This window comes from Diceros bicornis, chromosome 16, assembly GCF_020826845.1.
Source record: "Diceros bicornis minor isolate mBicDic1 chromosome 16, mDicBic1.mat.cur, whole genome shotgun sequence".
Classification (NCBI taxonomy): domain Eukaryota; kingdom Metazoa; phylum Chordata; class Mammalia; order Perissodactyla; family Rhinocerotidae; genus Diceros; species Diceros bicornis.
Genome location: NC_080755.1, coordinates 5,076,810 through 5,097,945, shown reverse-complemented (window position 1 = coordinate 5,097,945; position 21,136 = coordinate 5,076,810). Strand labels below are relative to the sequence as shown.

General features: G+C 39.3%; 1 protein-coding gene across 8 annotated transcripts in view; it reads right to left on the bottom strand.

Moving 5' to 3' along the window:
- ARHGAP28 (Rho GTPase activating protein 28) overlaps positions 1-21,136 on the bottom strand; it is a 258,404-nt gene that overhangs the window by 125,444 nt on the left and 111,824 nt on the right. For 6 of the 8 annotated variants that reach the window (XM_058556684.1, XM_058556680.1, XM_058556678.1 and 3 more), the window contains 3 exons: positions 17,080-17,172; positions 11,546-11,638; positions 4,321-4,410 (listed from right to left, as the gene is read on the bottom strand). In XM_058556684.1, coding sequence (XP_058412667.1) covers positions 4,321-4,410; positions 11,546-11,638; positions 17,080-17,172 — 276 coding nt within the window. The remainder of the gene's footprint in view (positions 1-4,320; positions 4,411-11,545; positions 11,639-17,079; positions 17,173-21,136) is intronic. The other 2 variants (XM_058556686.1, XM_058556685.1) reach the window with 1 other exon arrangement.

The following is a 21,136-nucleotide window of genomic DNA, read 5'->3' as shown; positions in this document are numbered from 1 at the left end:
ATTCAAAGTTCTCAACATTTTTGTGCCAAGATTAGCTTAACTCTGGTAACAACGAAAAGAAATTATATACATAGGCTAACCTCACTTATTAGAACAGTGGTTAAAAATGCTAAAATAGGGCCGGCCCATGGCTTAGCGGTTGAGTGCACGCGCTCCGCTGCTGGTGGCCAGGGTTCGGATCCGGGTGCGCACCGAGGCACCGCTTCTCCGGCCATGCTAGCCACGTCCCACATACAGCAACTAGCAGGATATGCAACTACGACATACAACTATCTCCTGGGGCTTTGGGGAAGAAAAAAAAAAGGAGGAGGATTGACAATAGATGTTAGCTCAGAGCCGGTCTTCCTCAGCAAAAAGAGGAGGATTAGCATGGATGTTAGCTCAGGGCTGATGTTCCTCACAAACAAAAAAACCTAAAATAGTAGCAAATCATATTCTGTAGTGTAATAAAAGAATAATATGACACAACAAGTAGGGTTTATCTAAGCCATGAAATTATAGTTCAACATTAGAAAAACCTATCAATGTAATCCCTAAAGTAATTGCTTAAAGAAGAAAAACAATATACTCTTTTTTTTCTTTTTGGTGAGGAAGATCAGCCCTGTGCTAACATCTGCCAATCCTCCTCTTTTTTTGCTGAAGAAGACTGGCCCTGGGCTAACATCCGTGCCCATCTTCCTCCACTTTATATGGGACGCCGCCACAGCATGGCTTGCCAAGCAGTGCATCAGTATGCGCCCGGGATCCGAAACGGCGAACCCCGGGCTGCCGCAGCGGAGCACGCACACTCAACCGCTTGTGCCACCCGGCCAGCCCCAACAATATATTCATTTTAATAGATGATAAATGATCATTTGATATAATTCAACCTCTACGCCAGATAAATGGAACTACAAGGTTCAGAAACCTAGAACACATAATATACTTAATGATGAAACTTAGAAGTATTGATGAGAAAATGAAGAACTTATCCAAAGATTCTCATAATTATTATTCAATGTTACAAATGATTGTGGTCAGTCTAATAAGACAAGGAAAAAAAATAAGATGAATAACTATTTTAAAGATTGGGTAAATAAATCTTTCAGTATTTCAGATGATACCTGTACAAATTATAAAATCAAATGAAAAATTCTTAGAAGTGAAAAAAGAACTTTCAGAAAGGAAGCTATAAGAGATACTTTTGTGAGAAACAAAAATACTTTCCTTACATATCTGCAAAAACAAACTAGAAGATATCATGAAAAACCCCTACCACTTAAAATATCAATGAAAACTATTAAGTTCCTAGTAATTAACCAATGGAAAAATGTATAAGAAAAAAAATGTAAGAAAGAAAATTATGAAGTTTTATTGAAGGATAAAACATGTAAATAAATGGAAAGACACAATCATTGTTTCTCAATGAGAAGACTCAATATCTTAAGATGTGAATTCTCTCCCCAACATTAACCTTTAAATTCAATGAAATTCTTAGTGGAGTCCTAACAAGATTTTTTCAATGGATAGTAATAGCCTTATTCTAAGTTCATCTGAAAGAAAAAATTTCTGAGAAGAGGAAAGAAAATTTTGATGCACAACGAGTGTGAAATTATCAAAACAGATTTAAAAAACAAATGATAGAGTCATAGTAATCACGATAGACTCTGTATATATAGAGATTTCACTTATCATAAAGGCGCGTTTCAAACATGTAGAAAAGATGAAAGATTGAAAAAGAAAGGTACTGCTCAAGCCAAGATTACTCCTTTGGAAAACCTAAAGTTACATTATCTACTTTACACCATTCTACAACATAAATTTCAATAGGGCAAGTTGTGGGTGCCTCTGAAGTCTTGAAGATGACAATAAAATGTCCCCGAGAATTTACCCTGGCAGGCAAGATTTACCGTTATAGGTAACATGGCCAGGACCTCTGAAGACCTTGCCACCACTTCACTGAAGTACTGGAGATCCCACCATCTAGAAGAGTCTAGGGAACCAAACTGGTGACAGTGGCTGCTTATAACCAAGACGCAGGGAAGTCAAAATGTATCTACCTCATTGTAAGAAGTTCTAGAGTGATTTTCAGTACAGGTGCAGGAAGGGTTAAGTTGGTATCTGTGGGCTACTGTAGCAACTAACCAATTTGTCTAACATTTCTAAGTAAAGATATTCTGAGGGACAAACAACCCAAAGTAAGTCACTTTGGAGACTGGTGCCAATAAGATTCTTTTTAGTCTCAGTACTGCTGAAACTGTTATTTATTGCCATTCAACTAGTTTTCAGAAAAACAAAAAAAAATCTGAGTGATTAACTTACCCTAGGAAGCTCTATCTATAACTGCCACACAAGCTCATTTTCTTTTTCTTACACTCTCAAACTTTAAAGAATCCAATTTGTAGACAATACATGCTCAATAAGGATTTGTTGAATCAATGAATCAATGATGTGGAGAAACTGGCAGCAAAGAATGAAGAAATAGAAAACATGACTAGCTTCGGTCATAGAAGTAAAAGTGTGGTCATGAACCGCCATGGAAAACCCTAGAAAACAAGGGCTACCCAACCTACTCTTCTTTAGCAACCCAATTGTGCAACCATCCTGCTTCAAGTTCTGCTTGGTGTGCACATGAAACCAAATGCAGTCCTTTGTGGTTGGCTTATACAATATGCCTGGGTGGTAAAGTTAGCTTGAGAGGTAGACAAGGGGTCAGACTATGTCAGGAGCTTTCACGTTAACTAGGAGGTGTGGGCGAACTGCTGTAGGTGTTAAGCAAGACTTACATTTTAGATCAATGCTTGCAGCTGTGGGAAAGATGAATTTGAGGGGTATAAGCTAAAATTAGGAAGATCACTTAAGGGGCTCCTTCAGCAATGCAGAAAGATGATGACGAGTTTCTGTACTAAGGAAGCAGTTGTAGGAAAAAAGGGGAATAGAAACAATCTAGAACTATTTATAAGATAAAGTCCACAGGTATCAGAGATGAGCATGTAGAGGGAAGAGGATAGGCAGAGTTGAGACTAAAACTTAGGAATGGGTCTTGGGCACATGGTACTACTGGCTGAGATGGAAAATAAAGGATCCTGGGCAAGGCCTTAGATCAGGAGACCTCAACCACAGGGGTACAGCACAACCATGAAGGTCCATTGCAGGTAACTCCTCACATCCTGTACTTACCAGAGTTTATGAATGACCAACTTTGTTTTCATCAATAAGTGGAGTGGACTGGAGATTCTGTCTAAAATAGAGACTTTCTCACTCATTTCCAGTCTAATGCATGGTGTTAAATGGGAAAGTAACAGCTGAATTTATAGCCCGTAGGTCAGACATTGTGGGTAAGCCTTAGCCTATCTGTGTCATAACCTGTATGTAGTGCTGCTGACATTGACAACAGTCACTCATATTATTTTATGTTTCTTATATGATCACTGTGCAACAAACAAGACAACTTCATAAACAAAAATCTAAAAACAAAAGAGAAAAGCTCATTTACGTGGGGCTAACAGCATTATCTCCCTGAACAATGGGGATATCCTGGGAGTGTGTCATGCATGTGAATGTCAACTACCCTTTGTCTCAAAATCGACAACAGACAAGAAACTACCGCCCCAAAATGACATGTGAATATATCCCCTCCATCTGCCTGTCTGAAGTGCTATCTGTTGCTGTCTATCAACTTGCCATCAGAGAACCACTGCTTCATTGAATAGGGTCTCTCGCTTCTTCTGGTCCATCACATCACTCCCTGCCAGAGCACCCACACAGAGACACCACGTGAGGATTCCCAGTGGAGGTGAGGAGACAGGGATTGATGAGAGTATCTGACAAGGAAAAGTACAGGTTCTGTTACTCAAGGCCAAGTGAGTGAATTTGGATGAAGTGGAGGGTTTGTATGGGTGAGTCATGAGAGCTGAGGCTGGAAATATAGGCATTAGTGGAAAGCTTTCAACACGATGAGGGGTTGTTAATTGATCCCGCAAGTAAAAGGACTCTGGGTTAAGATAGCAGAGTTAGGCCAGATCATCTGTGTGAACCCAGCCAAGAGGACCCAAGTTAACAAACTGCTCCATACTTGATACACATAAAGAACATCCTTTGGTTTCTGGCCACAGCGGTATTAATTTATAGAGTCCCCTTTTAAACCGAGATCTATTCATTCCTCAGTTTTGAGTCTCCTTCTTTCTAATTGTTACAAGGTCAGGGGGTCTACTGCTATCTGTGGTTTCCTTGCAGTCTTAGTTCAAGTTTTTCTTATCTGTTTTGAAGAAATTGTTTCTTCTTGCCTTCAACTTGCAATTTTTCCCTGACATGCAATTGTCTTGGCATGCGATGACTTACCATGGAGCCACATCTGGGAACTGCGAAGCTCCCTTCTTCATCCTGGGACCCAAGTGACAGAGTAGTACTGTTGAGAGAAGCATCATCCGGCTAGATGGAGAAATGAAAGCACCATTCTTATTCAGGCAAATATTTTCTAAAGCGTTGGTATATTCTACTGTGTGTACATACTTAGATACGTGTGGCAATCTACAAAGTTATGACCGCCTGGGCACAGACAATTGCATCCAGCCCTTCAGGGATCATTACTGTGAACCACCCAAATGCCACGGCCTCTGACAGACACTGGCCTCTGTGGCAGACTCCTCTATTACCTGCTACAAACTCCATTTTTCTTAATAACATCTTGGTTTTGTTCCAGGGAGTTAAGTGTTAAACCAAAGAACTTGATTTCCAGGCTTTTTAGCAGCCAAGAGTGATCACGTGACAAGTGTGCCCAAGGAGGTGTAAGTGTAATTTTACCAAGAGTGCTTCCAGAAAAGCGAAGGCTCTCCTGACCAAAAAGAACAAGGTTAGCTGATACATGCTCATGAAAGCACCATGGACGATGCCTGGTAACTCCAGGCTGTCCAGGCATCTTGCACAAATAAAGATGATGGCCACAGGAAAGGATGGCAGAGACAGATGATCAAACACGGTTGGGTCCACACTAAGGGGCATCATGTGGCTGCCCTGTTAGACTTGCATCACATCTGTTAAGCTTCTCCATGTGAAGCAAAACAACTCCTCCTTTTCCACTCCATGCAGCAAGACTTAACTGGTCTAATCTTATTTTTTTAACAGACCCTAAAACTACCTTTTGCAGTGAATAGAATTCAGTAGCAATAGTACCAAGTTGTTTTGCATTTATAAAGCTGGAACTTAGAGATTTTTGCTTTGGCATACAATGGGTTTACTGAAATTTAAGTAATAAATATTCCTTCCATTACTGAAGGAACCTTATTACAAAATTGAATATGTTTGATGCTTATGAAAACATACACTATTTTGTCTTTTAAAAAACTGTCATTCATCTTACTTGACTATATTTTCTGAATTTTCTATAGACAGTATGTACTACTTATAAAATGAACAAGGAACTTTTTTTTTTAAAGCAACTAATAAAACACAAGAACTAGTACAAGAAATTTAAGTTAAGATGGTGAACTGATAATTGCCTACTTCCCCTCCTGGCTCAAATTACTAAAAATGGCAGAAAACTTATATTTTTTAAAGGCACATATTTTAACAGCACTGGAAACCAGTGAAGAATTCTGTAGCAGATCAACTGATAGAAATTTCTAGATGAAAAGCAAATGGAATTGGTTTGGTAAAATAAAAACCTCTACCTAAAAGCAGAATTTAAAAGAAAATTTCTAGTGAGGGAAGAGAAAAACACACAAATAACATACAATGTAGAAAGAGTAGGAAAGGCTACAGGCAAATAATTAAGAAATGTTTACAAAATAGGAGCCAAGTAGACCCCCCCCCCCACTTAAGTATGTAAACAGCCCCTAAATGTAACCTTAGGGAAAACTCAAAACATGCAGTCTAAATAAAGTGAATTAACTGCCTTGTGGTGGGGGGCGGTGTCCTAGTATGAGTGTAGGGGTCTAAGAGAGAGGGACCTCAGGAGGTCACAACAAAAGACACGAGACTGAAAAATGAAATCAGCTTTGCTGGGAAGGAATAAATTCAAGTTCTTCATCTCCTTCATTGGTTTTACATTTGGGGAGAGTGTTTACTAGCCTACTTGCCCCCTCTACGCACCTTTAAGTTAAGCCCCCACTCACTCACAACACGTAATCAACAATTTTGGTCTTTGGAGAAAATCAATCTACTCAATTACAGAGGAAACATACAGCAATTCCCTGTACTAATCAATCAAAAAATCAATCAACTCCTACACTATGACTCTGCAGAGAACTTTAGGGGCCAGAAAGTCGTAGTTCCACATGCAAGTGTGCTGATATCTTCTGCCTTCTAGAACATTTTCCACCCTACATTACCTGGGATGGAATCTTTGGTGGGTCATCTCAGCCTCTTGCTGTGACAAGATTCTGACAGACAGGGTCTGGGGGAAGGACTGGGAAGCTGGACGGGAAAAAACACCCAGTATCCATAGTCTTGGTCAGAAGCTCTCCCTGCACTGGAGGCAAAACCTATAACCTGAGGACACTTGCTGCCACCCAAAGGGAGGTATGCACATCCGTGATCAGATGGTACTCACACTCAGCCAGACACGTCACTATTTGCGTCACTTATTGCTACACACTCCAAAAGCTTACGTTCTCCACACAAGATATTTACATATAACTGGAATGCAAAATAACTGGTAAAAACTAAATATTTACATCTTAGCTGATATCGAAAATATTGAAAAAAATATTCACATGGTAGTCCGCTATTTTTCTGTATGAGCTCACCCACAAGGACCAGGCTTTAGTTGACAATGTCCTCCACGTAGGATACACATAAAAAAACTAGTTTTGTTATTGTTGTTTCTGCCTGTAGAAGCATTTTTTTAAAGAGAGAATTTAGTTGTTTTTGGTTTACCTATTAAATTATTTCCTGCTGAGTTTAAGAGCTGTGGGTGATGGGGTTCTGGGTGGCTATGTTTGCCAACAATCTGAATTATGTTGCATCTTTACCCAAGAAAAGTGAGAATACACATCATTTATACTACATGAATGTTCATGGCAGCAGTATTCATAATAGCTCAAAACTGGAAACAATTCAAATATCCATCATTAGGGTGAATATATTAACCAATAGTAGCATCTATGTGCAGTGGAATATTATTCATAATAAAAGGACCAAACTTTTAACACATGTGAAAAATGGTTGAATCTAAAAATTATTATCGCGTGAAAGGAACCAGATACAAAAGCGAATATTATATTTACAATTCCACTGACATGAAAGGTGAAACCGAACTAAGGTGTTAGAATCACAGCAGGCTTGCTGTGCAGGTGTGGGAGGACACCCGACGGGTAAGGCCTGAGAGAAATTTCTGGAGTGATGGAAATGTTCTCTATTTTGACTGACTGTGGTTATATGGGTGAAAACATTCATTAAAACTAACTGAATTATACATCTAAAATATGTACTTTTATTGTTTGTAAATTATACCTCCATAAAAAACACATAAAAATAATCTGATTCCTTAAAAATAATTCTTATCTTTAAGGGGCTGGCCCGGTGGCATAGTGGTTAAGTTCATGCGTTCTGCCTCAGTGGCCTGGGGTTTTCACCGGTTCAGATCCTGGGTACAGACCTACTCACCGCTCATCAAGCCATGCTGAGGCAGTGTCCCATATAGAAGAGCTACAACTCTACAACTATTATATACAACTATGTACTGGGGCTTTGGGGAGAAAAAAGAAAAAGAGGAAGATTGGCAACAGATGTAGTGCAGGGGCAATCTTCAAAAAATAAATAAACAAACAAACAGTAGTTGTAACCTTTAAAAAAATAATTCTTATCTTCAGAGTGATTTAAGGGGCTATTGCTGCTATGAATCAAGAATGTACAGCTAAAATAATGGGTAAATCAGAGAGAAAAACGTTGTTCTTGGGAAATAAGGATAGGTTCCCTGAAATTTACAAAAAGAGTGAGATAAGCTAAAAAGCAATGCAATCATGATCAAGAAAAAATTACTAATCTGGAACATAAAGTTGAAGAAATCAGAGCAAACAGACTAACATGGGAGAAAATTTACGGGATATTGAAATTCAGTTCGAGCAAAGCAACAACCATCTAATATGTGTTCTAGAAGGGTGAGGACATAGAAAATGGGAAGAAAAAATAATTTAAGACACAACAGAAGACAATGTCCAGAAAATGAAGCAGTGACCAAGATGAATGAAATAAAGGGCAGATCCTTGTGGAAGTTCAGAACTCCAGCAATAAATTCAAAATAAATTCAAAATTCAAAAATTCACAAAAGTTGTAGAAAGGGTAAACAAAAAAAGCTTATTTATAAAGGAATGAGATTCGGGCAACTAAAATAAGAAAAGAAAAGAAAAACAAATAATGTCATAAAAGAGTATAATAGTTAGTGAATAATAAGAGAAATTCTACTATTCAGGTTTTCCAAGAGAGCTAAGGTTTTTTGTTAATGACAGACAGTCAGTTGGGCACATGTTCCTAAGAGGAACATCAACATGGTTTCAGGAGTTTGCTAACCATCTTGTAAGTATAAGGATTAAATTTGCATGCTATGGTGGCAGCATGAAAGGAAAAAGAAGTTGGTGCTAAGGTTGGCATTGCATTTGATTGCAGTTGTATCAGCCTGTGTCTATTCCCCATTAGTTACTTGTTTTGTGATTAAAACAAACTCCTACTTGTTTAAATCACGGTTTCTTAGATTTTCTTTTCTATGAAGCAAACATAGACGTAACTGATAATTTTTCACAGCTGGTATGATGGCATTTTGCAGTGAACTATGAATCAATAGCAAGTGTAGCTCTTTGATTTTCACTTAAGACGTTGGAAATAAACTAGATTGACTACTTTGTCTTTTGAATAAACTAACATCTCCAGTGACTAATTCATTTATGTTGACTGCACATAAGGAAAATGTCCTCTTTTATCTATACAAGAAGTGATTTGTAGAGTAGGTTTATGATGATTGTAGACTGGGTTGTACACGCCCAGATTTAGTGGCATTTGTGATTTAGAGTCAAGGATCAACCACATATAATACATGAATAGACTATTCCTTCATTGTAAGTAGCTTATTGCATGATAAACACATTGGATATTAATGAAATCATAAAATGTTATATGGACTCTTTTTTAAAGGTTTATTGATGTATAACTGACATACAATTAACTGCACATATTTAAAGAGTATAAAGTATACAATTTGATAAGTTTTGACAAACATATAGACCCGTGAAACTATCACCACAGTCAAAACAATGAACAAAACCAGCACCTCTAAAAACGTCGTGTCCCTTTGTCATCCCTCTTTCCCTCACCTCCTTGCTCACCTCCAGGTCCCCAGGTAATCCCTGATCTTCTTTTCTTCACTATAGGTTAGTTTACATTTTCTATAATTTTATATAAATTGAATCTTTCTGTCTAGCTTCTCTCACATGGCACAACTATTTTGAGATCCATCTATGTTGTGTACATCAATAGTTCATTGCTTTTTATTGTTGAGTAATATTTCATTGTATGAATAACCATAATTTGTTCATCTGTTTACCTGTAGATAAAACTGAGTTGTTTCCAGCTTTGGGCTATTATGCTATAAACATTTGTGGATAAGTCTTTGTGTGAAAATATATTATCTATGAGTAGAATGGCTGGATCTATGGTAGGTATATGCTTAACATTTTAACAAGCTGCCAAATTATTTTCCAAAGTGGATGGACCATTTTACGTTCCCACCAGCAAGGTATGAGAGTTCCAGTTGCTCCACATCCTTAGCACTAGTTGATACGGTTAGTCTTTTTAATTTTAGTCATTGTACAGGGTAAGTAGAGATATCTCATTGTGGCTTTATTTGCATTTCCATAATCACTAATGATACTGAGCATCTTTCATGAAATTATTTACCACCCACATATCTTCTTTGGTGAAGTGTCTGTTTAAATCTCTTGCCCATTTTAAAAGATGAGAAAAGACCAAACAAAATTTTACCACTGGAAAACTCAGGGTATGTTCTTAAAAGAGAAAGTTGATTTGTTTTCAAAGATAGAGGATTTTTGTAAAGTTCAGGGAACTAAAGGTTGGAAATACCAACAGGGAGCATACTGGAGACAATTTTTAACATCAAAAGAAGGAGTTTTTATATTATTTCTTTAAACAATAGGGACTATATTCTGGGATAAAATGGGAGAGTTAAGTCACATGACCAAGCCTCTCTCTCCTAAAACCTAGCAGAGTCAACAATATACAGCTAAAATTTTGAAAAAACAATCCCAGCAGCATTCACACAAGTGGTGGACACAGAGAGACATTCCAGGAATGATGTGGATTCTTTTCTAAAATCCACCTCACTCTCCATTAAAACAGCACCAAGGAAGAAGTAAATGGAGAAAATTTTGGAAATGACTACTACTATCTCCTCCAAATTACGAGGGAAAATGACTGATGGTGTGAGTAACTATATCTGGGTTCAATATATGCGTACCCCTTCACAGTAAGTGTCTCCCCAACGCCATTTCAGCAGAGGGGAGAGAACCTATCGGGATACACCATTTTGCCTTTTTCTATCTGGGAGGAAGTTAGGAGAGGGACTGTGAGGATGGAAAAGTAAAAGGGAAAATGCATTAACCTACGCTCTACCAAGGGAGAGAAAAAGATGGCTTCAGAGAGGAGTACAAGCAGAAACAGATGTGAGGAAAGGCTCTAGGCTAAACCATAAATAAAGCAACTTTCCTGGTCGCAAACTGCTGGAAGCTCCATCATTCTCCTCAGGCTCGCCTGACTTTGCCCCCTTCTGGGTAAGTAGGGACAAGCTGCTCTGCAGAAAGGCAGGGGGATGGCGAGGGGAGAGGGGCACTGGACACCTAGGGTTAAAAGGGTAGTCAGAGGTAAGCTGCCCAGGGTTCACCCTGCGCCAAGGAAACTGTAACGACCTGAGGACGCCTGTGGCTCCAACACACACACCTGTGACTCCACGGAACGAACACTCCTATGAGAATTTTTTTAAATAAAAGAACAAATGTAAAGGAACTAAATCTGTCAAAAAGAAATGCCTACAATCATTGGTTTCCTGGGTATGTATCTTTTTATTTATTTATTTATTTATTTATTTATTTTTGTGAGGAGATCAGCCCTGTGCTAACATCTGCCAATCCTCCTCTTTTTTTTTGCTGAGGAAGACTGGTCCTGGGCTAACATCCATGCCCATCTTCCTCTACTTTATATGGGACGCCGCCACAGCATGGCCTGACAAGTGGTGCGTCGGTGCGCACCCGGGATCTGAACCGGCTAACCCTGGGCCGCCGCAGCAGAGCGTGCGCACTTAACCGCCTGCACCACCGGGCCAGCCCCGGTATGTATCTGTTTTTATAAAGCATACAGTTATTTGTGGATTTAACTATTAAACTTGGGTTCATTTACTGCTGAATGTTTTCCTACAAATCAATGAAAGGTAGATACGTCTGTTGACAGCTGTGCTTGTCCAGCCATCTTATTTACGTGTCATTGTTTTGATGTTTTGCACGATTGTCTTGAAGAAATGGGTTCTTCTTTCATCCCTACCCCCAGTTCTCCTGCTATAACTTACCAAGGAACCACCTGTTTTGGTAATTCTTGGCAGCTCTTTTTCCTCCTGAGTGCCATCCAAGTGAGAAGAATAGTTGTCACAGGTATCACCTGGCTAACGAGAGAAACAAAAGCCATTGTTATATAGGCATATCTTTCCCAGCGTGATTGTTTATTCAATCATGCATTACACTAGAATCTATTTAAATGTACAGTCATGTGGAGATACAGAGTTAATGACTACCTGTGCAATGGTAATAGGGCTTACCAATCTGCCCATAACTATACTGATCCTCATAAATGTCAGCACTATAATAGAAATTGGTCTCAGAAACAGACACTGCTAAATCCCTGCCAAAATCCACTTTTCTTTTCCTCTTTAACTTATGAATACCATGATTTTGCTCCAAGATGCTGTGTGTCTAACTAAAAAGACTAAGTGTGATCATGTGATGGTTACATCCAATGAGACAGAAGTGGAATCCTACTTGGTGGAGCATCCAGAAAGGCTAATGTTTTCTTGTTAAAGTTGATGGAATCAGCTGATCGACGCTTCTTCTAGAACATGGACATGATACCTGTGATGCCCAGACATCCTATAAACATTAAATATTAGCCAATACGCTAAGCGGAGCAGAACGGAAAGATGAAGAAGTTAGTAGAGCCATGCTAGGGATACCAGCCATACTAGCCTCAGACTTCTAATTTTGTAAGGAAAATAAAACTCTAATTGTCTAAGTCAAGCAGCTTACTAGTAAAACTATGCTACTTTAAAATAAGACTTTATGAGTATATTTTGCAATGATTTATAAATCAATAGGAAGAATAGTCAGTTTTTTCAATTATAAAATTGGACATACATTAGATTGATTATCTCATGAGCACATATGGCTGAACCAAGTATTTCATTCCCTTTCACTGGATATTGGAAATGCCTTGATTTTCATTATGCAGGAAGTGTATTTGGAGACTATTCTGATTCTGATGGACTGCAGTATAGGCCTCGTGTATACGCTCTAAGATTTTTAGCAGCATTGGTGATACAATGGCATTCCCCAAAATAAGATGCAAAAGTGTATTTTATGATTGAAGCAACTTTTTACAAAATTAAACATACTAGATATTAATGAAATCATAAACTTTTACGTGTGATCTTAGAAACTGTTATCTTTCAGCTTGCTTTTCCATATTTTCTAAAGCTTTCCACCAAAGTGTATGTATTACATTACTAAGAAAAATGGACATCTATTTTGAAGTGGAAACAATGCTAACGAGGCAGTACAGAAAACAGGTCAGGGTGGAGGACTGAGAGCGTGCCACCCCCAACCACTCACAACTAGAGAAAGTGCGTATTTTTATAAGAACAGTTCCAAGTGGTGCTGGAAACCAACAAAGTGTTCTAAAAACAGAGGAGAAATTGTTAGAAATTCCTGGAAAATAAAAAGTATACCATTTATTTTATAATTGTAGAGAAACAGCCTAAGAACAGCATAAGACAACATTGCTGGCAAGGAAAGACATCCACGAAAAACAAACCGACAGACACCCACTCAGCCCAGAGTGAAAAAATGCAAAGGGCAATGGCCAGAATAACTCATTGTAAAGTATTTCCTCAACAGAGGGGCCAGACAGTCTCCCAATAGCCCCCTTTCTATTGAACAGCAGGCAGTAGCTATGTATGAACCCAACAAAAGCACTCTGAATGAAGTGAGCTACCTGCCTTGAGAAGATGTCCAGGGTTGAGACCAAAACAGACCTCAACATCAGGCTGCTCTGGACCTCCACAAGAAACGGGAGCGGGAGAATAAAAAGAACACATCGGTTTTGTCTGGGATAGAAAGAAATGAAGTCATTCGCCACTCCCTCTCTGGCACTGAAGGTGTGTGCTTGTGTGTGCCTGCACGTGTACTCACCCACATGTACTGTTAGACCAACTACCATTCACACACCGTTCACAGACCTTACCAACTTGCACAGGACCCAAAGTCAGCCCTCGTATTCAATAAAGAGTCCTTTGGGAAATTATCTATATAATGGCAGACAAATCATACAGCATTGACATATCCTTAGTCATTAATCAGTCAATCCAGCCATTAATAAATATAAATCAATCACCAAGGATCATCAGCCATTGGAGAAAATCAACATCATGAAAAATTCAGTCATGGAGAAAATCAACCTTCTGAAAAAGAAGTATAGTGACAAACATTCTGGGAGAGAGAATTGAGGGAAGAGAAGAAAGCTTATAATGATTTAATAATTTCAGAGAGATTTGAGAGGCTATTGCAACCACAAATACAAACTAACTCTAACAATAAAGGGGAGATCAGTGGAAAAGGAGGAGTTCTTATGAACTAACAGTATGATTGCTAGACTGAAAAATCAATATGGGCTAAATTATAACTACTCTCGGCAAAAATTAGAATCAGGCTCTACAAAATGATGTAAAAAAAATCTACTGGCATACAGAACAAACAGAAAAAAAGACATGGAAAATATGAGACAATTTAACAGATATGTGAGTTAAATGGAGTACTGAAATAATTAAAGAAATAATGGGAAAAGAATGTTTAGAACTGAAAGGAAAGAAACATTTTTCAGAGACAAAAAGCTGAGTGCTGTTCATGATAAAAAAAAAAGATTTCATATCCTGATGACAGTTCAGGTCTCCAACAATAAAGATAAACCTAAAAAGCTTCCAGAAATATAAAAATGAGAGCAGCATATAAATAAAGGAATAAGATTTAGAGAGGCATCAGACGTCTCAAAATTAACACTATATGAAAAAGCACATAGATTAATATTTACAAATTTCTGAAAGAAATTGATTTAGGGCCTAGCATTTTGATACTCATCAATTTAGGATTTAAGCTTTTTGGATATGAAAATGTATCCAGAGATATTTCTTGTGAGAATTGCTCAAAGGATAAAAGATGCAGTCTGCTAAGAAGATGTAACATTTTGTAATACATGTGATTATGCAAATTAGCGTTCTCACTATTCCCTGTAGCCCTTCTGTTATGCTGGCCTCCTCATCCCCCTGTGGGAAAGAACGGTTCTCGCTCTCTCACCCTATAAGCTGGTGAGTAGTTTGGGCTGGGCTGGAGCAAAACTTAAATGTTCTCTTCCATCACAGTGAGGGGTTTCTTCACGTGTTTGGGACTTCACTTGCCCCTTGATTAACCTTTACAAGGTGATGAGACCTTCAAAGAGTTGAAATAAAAGGGATAGTGATAAAAGAGAAAAGAAACAAAATAAGCCTAGACTAACCATGAGAGCCCACAGCAAGGGGTGGGAGTGTCGGTGTGGCGGAAGACCTCGACTGAGGCTCACTGTGTGCGCTGCCTTGACATCTGGTACAATGGGGAGGGCCACAAGAGGTCTAAGTGCAAGCTGCTCGCCCACTCTGCTCCCTCAGTTAAGGTCCCCCGGCCAAACAATGCTCCTTATCTAGGGGACCAGACACAGTTCTTGCTTATCCCTGAGTAGTGCGTTTCAGTTCCCTGCCAGCCTACGGAATAATTTAAACAAGCCAATCACATCCTCCCATGGGAACCTCACCCTCTTGATACTACAAAGCCTGCCTCCCGCAGCCCCTGGCTGTTCACTTGTTCCCAAGTGCATCCCACACATGGCGCCGTGGCCATGAGAACATGTGACTAATAAATTGCTGCCAATCTTATCAGTCCAGTGTCAAGTGTCATGTGCTGAGCCATCTCTGTAATCCTAGGGTGGAATCCCTCCCTCACCTACACAGTGAAGAGGAGGCGAGTCAAGTAGAATCAGGTGGGGTAGAAAGCTCACAGAAATCCGTTATTTGAAAACACTGACTTGCCGCTCCTCTGGCTGAGGGGAGAGGTAGTGGCTGCTGTGAAGGGAAACAGGGCCAGCAGTGAGGAACAAACACCTCGGATCCAGTGTCCGGGTTGGAAGCAAGACATGTAAGACTCCCTGCACTGAGGGAAAAGTCTAAAACCTGAGGACACCCGCTGCCAACTCAACAGAAAACGTAAAGACCTCTGACTAGATGGAGTTAACACTCTTAGGAGATAGGTAATGAAATTAGAAAAAACATTAGAGACAAAATCTGCAAAATAGCATTGCTCACAGTCCCAGCTGACCACACTTCACCTCCAGATCTTGACCTACCCTCAAGCAACAGAAGAGCAGCCAGAACACAAACTGACCACATCCAAACCCTTAAGCAGAATTTTAGAAGGGACCAAAGACCAGCCTGTATTAGCACACTTGTAAGATCCAGATAGAGTACCCCACAGAAAATACGTGTAAGATGAAAATAAACTGTATGGAAACTAAACATCATCATCATCTTCATCAGATCCAGGATGGTACAGGGGTTCTTCTTAGAAGAGCAAAGAATCCCTCTTCCTCTACTAGGAAGGAAAAAGAGAGCTAAAGAGAAGGAAACACATTGAAGGGTAATAGAGGAAAGTCCCTCTCTCTGCATGCTCTGCTGCCAGGAGCCCAAGTGGAGGCAGACGTCAGCACACCACGTCCTGTACGTCTCCTGCTCAGGGGCGACCCAGGCTCATGCCCAGTGGTGCAGACCACAGCATGGGATTCATCTCACAAAAACAAAGCCTTCTACTGAGATAGCTTCACCAGCAGTTATGAATCCAGATTAGCACCCTTCAAAACTCTGTACTAAGACGGACAAGGTGGGCTCTGATGAAATGCATTTACCTCCTGTGCGAGACAGTGCACTTCCCCCAGTTACTGCTACACATTGAAGATGCTGTAGTGCTGCTCCTCACAAGATATTTACATTTAGAAAATAACTGAACATGATGTAATCTATGCAGAAATAGAAGTATAATGATGTACACCTGAAATTTATACAATGTTATAAACCAATGTTACCGCAATAAAAAAAATGTATAGATTAAACAAAGGACTCAAAAAAAAAGAAAATAACTGAAATGTCAAAATATTTCTTGGGGCCGGCCCGGTGGCGCAAGCAGTTAAGTGCGCACGCTCTGCTACAGCAGCCTGGGGTTCACCAGTTCAGATCCTGGGCGCGCACCGACGCACCGCTTGTCAAGCCATGCTGCGGTGGCGTCCCATATAAAGTGGAGGAAGATGGGCATGGATGTTAGCCCAGGGCCAGTCTTCCTCAGCAGGAAAAAAAAAAACAAGAGGAGGATTGGCAGATGTTAGCTCAGGGCTCATCTTCCTCACACACACAAAAAAATATTTGTTATAGTGAGAATTAAATTAATATTGAAAGCTACATGGAAGGTAGCATAAGATTCTCCATTATGTGCTCCACAAAGGGAACAAAAGTTTAGCTGACAACCTCCCCCACATTTTGACTTCTGGCTGTGGCTGTAGCTGTAGCTGTGGTTGTTTTTTTACTGTAGGTACAGGTAGACCACGTAGTTATTTGTGAATATAACTATTTAATTATTCATTCCTGAGTTAAGGAGTCTCCTTTGTCTTCACTGTTACAAGGTAAGTAGGCATTTTTTTCAAATTTTTCTGTCTTGAAATAATTACTTTTTCTAACCTCATTACTCTCCCCTTGCTTTATCTTACCAGTTGACCATTTCTGCAGGGAATTGCTGATATCCCTTCTTCATCCAGGGTCGCATCCAAAAGAGGAGTTGGGATACAAGAAAAATCATCTGGCTATTGAGAAAAATGAAAGTGCATTTTTATTCAGGCATATTCTCCCAAAGGTCATTGTGTATTCCATTATGGGTTGTGCATAATATGTGCTCATTCATACAAATTTGTGGAGATATACATAGAGATGAGTGCCTGTGCACTGATCATTGCATTTAGCCATTTATCAGCAATATTTCCCAAGCATGATGTTAGACACTGCTCTCTGTGGAAGATACTGCCAACTGCCTATCTCAAACTCAGGTGCCTGTCTTCCTTAACAGGATCTTGATAGTTTTTCAAGAACTTTTTTGTCCAACTAAAGAAAAAAAAAAATCAATTTCCCAAGCTTCCTTGCAGCTAAGGATGATCATATAGCAGGCTGGAAAATAAGTGGTAAATGGAATTCTACCAAGTAAGATTTCCAGGAAAGTAAGGTCAGAGGGACAGAGTCAGTTGGTACAAGTTCCAAAAACTGCCAGGAACATGGATATGGTGTCTGGAGTAGCCCAACCAACTTGTAAGCAAAAGGATGAAGGCCACATATGAAAGACAAAATAGAAAAATAGAAGGAAGCTGGATCTACGCTAAGGAAAAGGAACACATCTTCAACTTCTTAAAGAGAGAAAAACAAATCCATATTTGTATAACTGATGATTTCTTGGGTTCTCTGTTACGTGCAGTCAAATGTAAATATAAGTGATATAATCACATTTTTTTAAACAGACTGTATGACTATACTTGTACAGTCAATTATAAATCGGTTCCACCTTTAGATGTTTATCAATTATGAAATTGGAAATAGATTGACTATTTTGCTCAATTAAATGTGTTACTGAAAGGAATATTTGATTCACATCTTCTGAATATTGGAAAAATGTATTTGGGCACTGGAATTCTGCTCATGATGAATAGGACTACAGACCTTGTGCTACGTATCCAGTGGTGGATTTAGTATTTGAGATTTAGTGTATAATGGCTCTATTAAAACAAGGGTTAAATATTCTGTTCCTTTATGTTAAGAACTCCATTGAAAATTACATTTACTGTATATTTAATGAAATCATAAAATTTTATTTGGGCCCATAGAAATAGTCATTTTTCACCTTGCTTGTCCATATTTTTCTAAGTTTCCAAAAGATTCTGTATTACTTTTATAATAAGGAAAAAATCCCCACTTTTTGGAAATGAACAAATGCTACCAAACAATTACCACAAGAAAATTGGATCCAAATAGCAAAATGCACATACCACTCTCTCCTCTCCCTGCAAATCACTCAAAGTGTCAATAGAAATACCTTTTTCAAAGAGTAGATCTAGAAAGCACTAAACATTTCCATTAGCAGAACAGAAATTGTTGGATGTTCCTAGAAGATAAAAAGTAAACGAGAATGCTTTGATAAGGGTTGAGAAAAACCTCAGCCTGAAAAAATGTACAAGAGAAAAACATGTAGAAGGTAAATCTTGATCCAGAAAAAGCACATATTCAGAATGAAAATAAAAAGAGCAGGAAGACATCCCCCAATTAAGAAGACAATGACCAAAGTAACGGAAGAATATTTTTCTGAACAGAGGCCAGGAGACCTTTCCTCCCTCGAATCCTGGACAGCAGGCAGCAGCGAAATGTGACTCCAAAGTAAAACCCAACAAGTGTCCTCTTGGTGACAGAGTGACCACCCGCCTGGGGGTGGTGGTGGCTGTCCTAGCATGGGTGTGGTGGTCCCGGACAGAAAGAAAGCTGAATTGTCCTTCACTGGGGCCGTCTAAAAGGGTACGGACAGGAGTATAAAAAGAGAAGTTACATTTGCCTGAAAAGGAAATAAATTACGATTCCTCGGGACTCGTTACTTTGGCATTGATGCCATATTTATGTGTCAAAGTGAAGTGTGACGGGTTGACATTGGCACACTTCACCATTCACACAAGGCCCAGACTCCTATTCACAGGAGAATTTTGGGGAGAAAACGGGTCTACATAACTGTATAGGAAACATATAGCCAGTACCTATACTAATCAATCAATCAATCTAGTCCTCCATTAACACATATGAATCAACACCCAAGGATCAAAATCATTTGAACAATAGCAATGTAATGATGTCAAAAATAATGAAACCAAAAATAAACGACCCTGAAGGAAACAGATAATTCAAGGAGAAGAAGAGAACCCTGGAATTTGAGGTTTAATTTAGGACCTTCAGAGTGCTGAGAGGCTACTGTAACCAAGAAACAAGAACAGATTACTAAAATAAAGGGGAAACTGAGGAATGGGGAGGTTTTCGTAAATTAACAATATGACTATTAAATTTTTAAAAATTAATGAAAAGCAGAAGTATTAATACAACTATGGCCAAATTACCGATGTAAAAAATGAAGGTGAAGGGATATGCAAGAATGCAGAACAAACACACACTAACAAAGTTTGGAAAATACAAGAGAACAATTAAGAGATCCTGAGATTCAATCCAAACAACGTAACAATCATCTTACAGGAGGTCCACGCGGAGGTAAGTGAGAAATGAAGGGAGCAAATACCTGCTTTAAGTGTCAGAAGAAAATATGCAGAACATGAACAAAGAACGAGCTCTCCCATTGAAGAGCTCACTTAGTAGTGACCAGGAGGGAATGTTTTGAAAGGTCAAATTTCAAGGTTCCAACGATAAACATAAAATTCAAAAAGCTTCCACATTTGTATACAAAGGAAAAAAGACTGAGGTATACACTGTGCTTCCCCACAGCAATGGTGCCTGAGAAAAGATAACGGACAAATCTCTGCAAAATTCTGAAGGAAAATTATTTTGAGCATGGGAATCTATGCTCAAAAAATTAAGAAAAGGACTAGTGTAATCTACACAGCTATCTTTTAAATTAATGAATTTCTATCTTCACTAGATAAGTATACTAGGTCAGATTCATATATCTAAGATTAATGCAACACTATTTTATGAAACTTAATCTTAAATCTTCATTAAGAAAGTGAAATGGAAACTTTAGGTAACTGTTCTATTAATGTAGGTAAATGATGACAAAGAAAGAAATAAAAAGTAGGAGAGGATAAAGGAGGGAGACAGAGAGGCAGAGAGAGCAAGAAGAAGGAGGAGGAGGGGCCCACACACTCAGAGACAGACCAGGGCAGACAGGTACTTGAGCCAGAGAAGGAGGGAGGGGGGAACCGGCCTTTATGCTGTCGGACTCAAACAGGAAACAAAGTTTAGGTACATTTCTAAGAAACTCCCAAGTCTCTCTACGTGGCAGAAGCAGATGCTAATTTTTTAGGAAAAAAATCTGTGAAGATGCTTATTAGGCCTCATACATTGTAAACATACAATACTTTTTAAAAGGCTAGCTTTACATGGCTTTTTACATTTGTGACAAAGAACAATCTGAATTTTAAGTAGTGTACACATTGCCAGGCTCTCATCGACTTCCAGATGCCCCATTTCTCAGGAAGCACAAGACCTCTACTCCCAGAACATACGGGCTTTCTTTCACCTGCGACCACGACCACTCTCCCTGCCTTGTCCCCCATTCTCAATTCACTCTAGTGCTGAGGCTTCAGCAGCAAGACTGGAGGGGAGAGGAGGAAGGTGGACTGGAGAAGCGCCCCAGGGCCATTCTCCCTGTCCATCACAAACGCGGCCTTCTCTCTGCCTTTGTCGGAGTTAAACACCAAACAGTCTATTGCACCTGCGTGTTATGGAAAAGGAAGAGACTTTTCATTTCTTTTTACACTTAAAGACCCAATGAGTCCGTGCCCACTTTCTGTTTCCCTTCAGCGTCAAAGCGAAAGCAGAGGGAGGAGCACTGTTTCTACGTGACTGCATGTCTCAAGTTTTAGGAAACCTAAAGAAGCTGGTTATGCATTTTCTTGAGCAACTGGAGGATTCAGAAGAAGCTATAACTTTTCCAATCTTGCAGTTTGCTAGGGAAGAGCAAAAATCTTAGTCTGAGTGGCTGGAAATAAAAATGGAGGGGCCGGCCTGCTGATG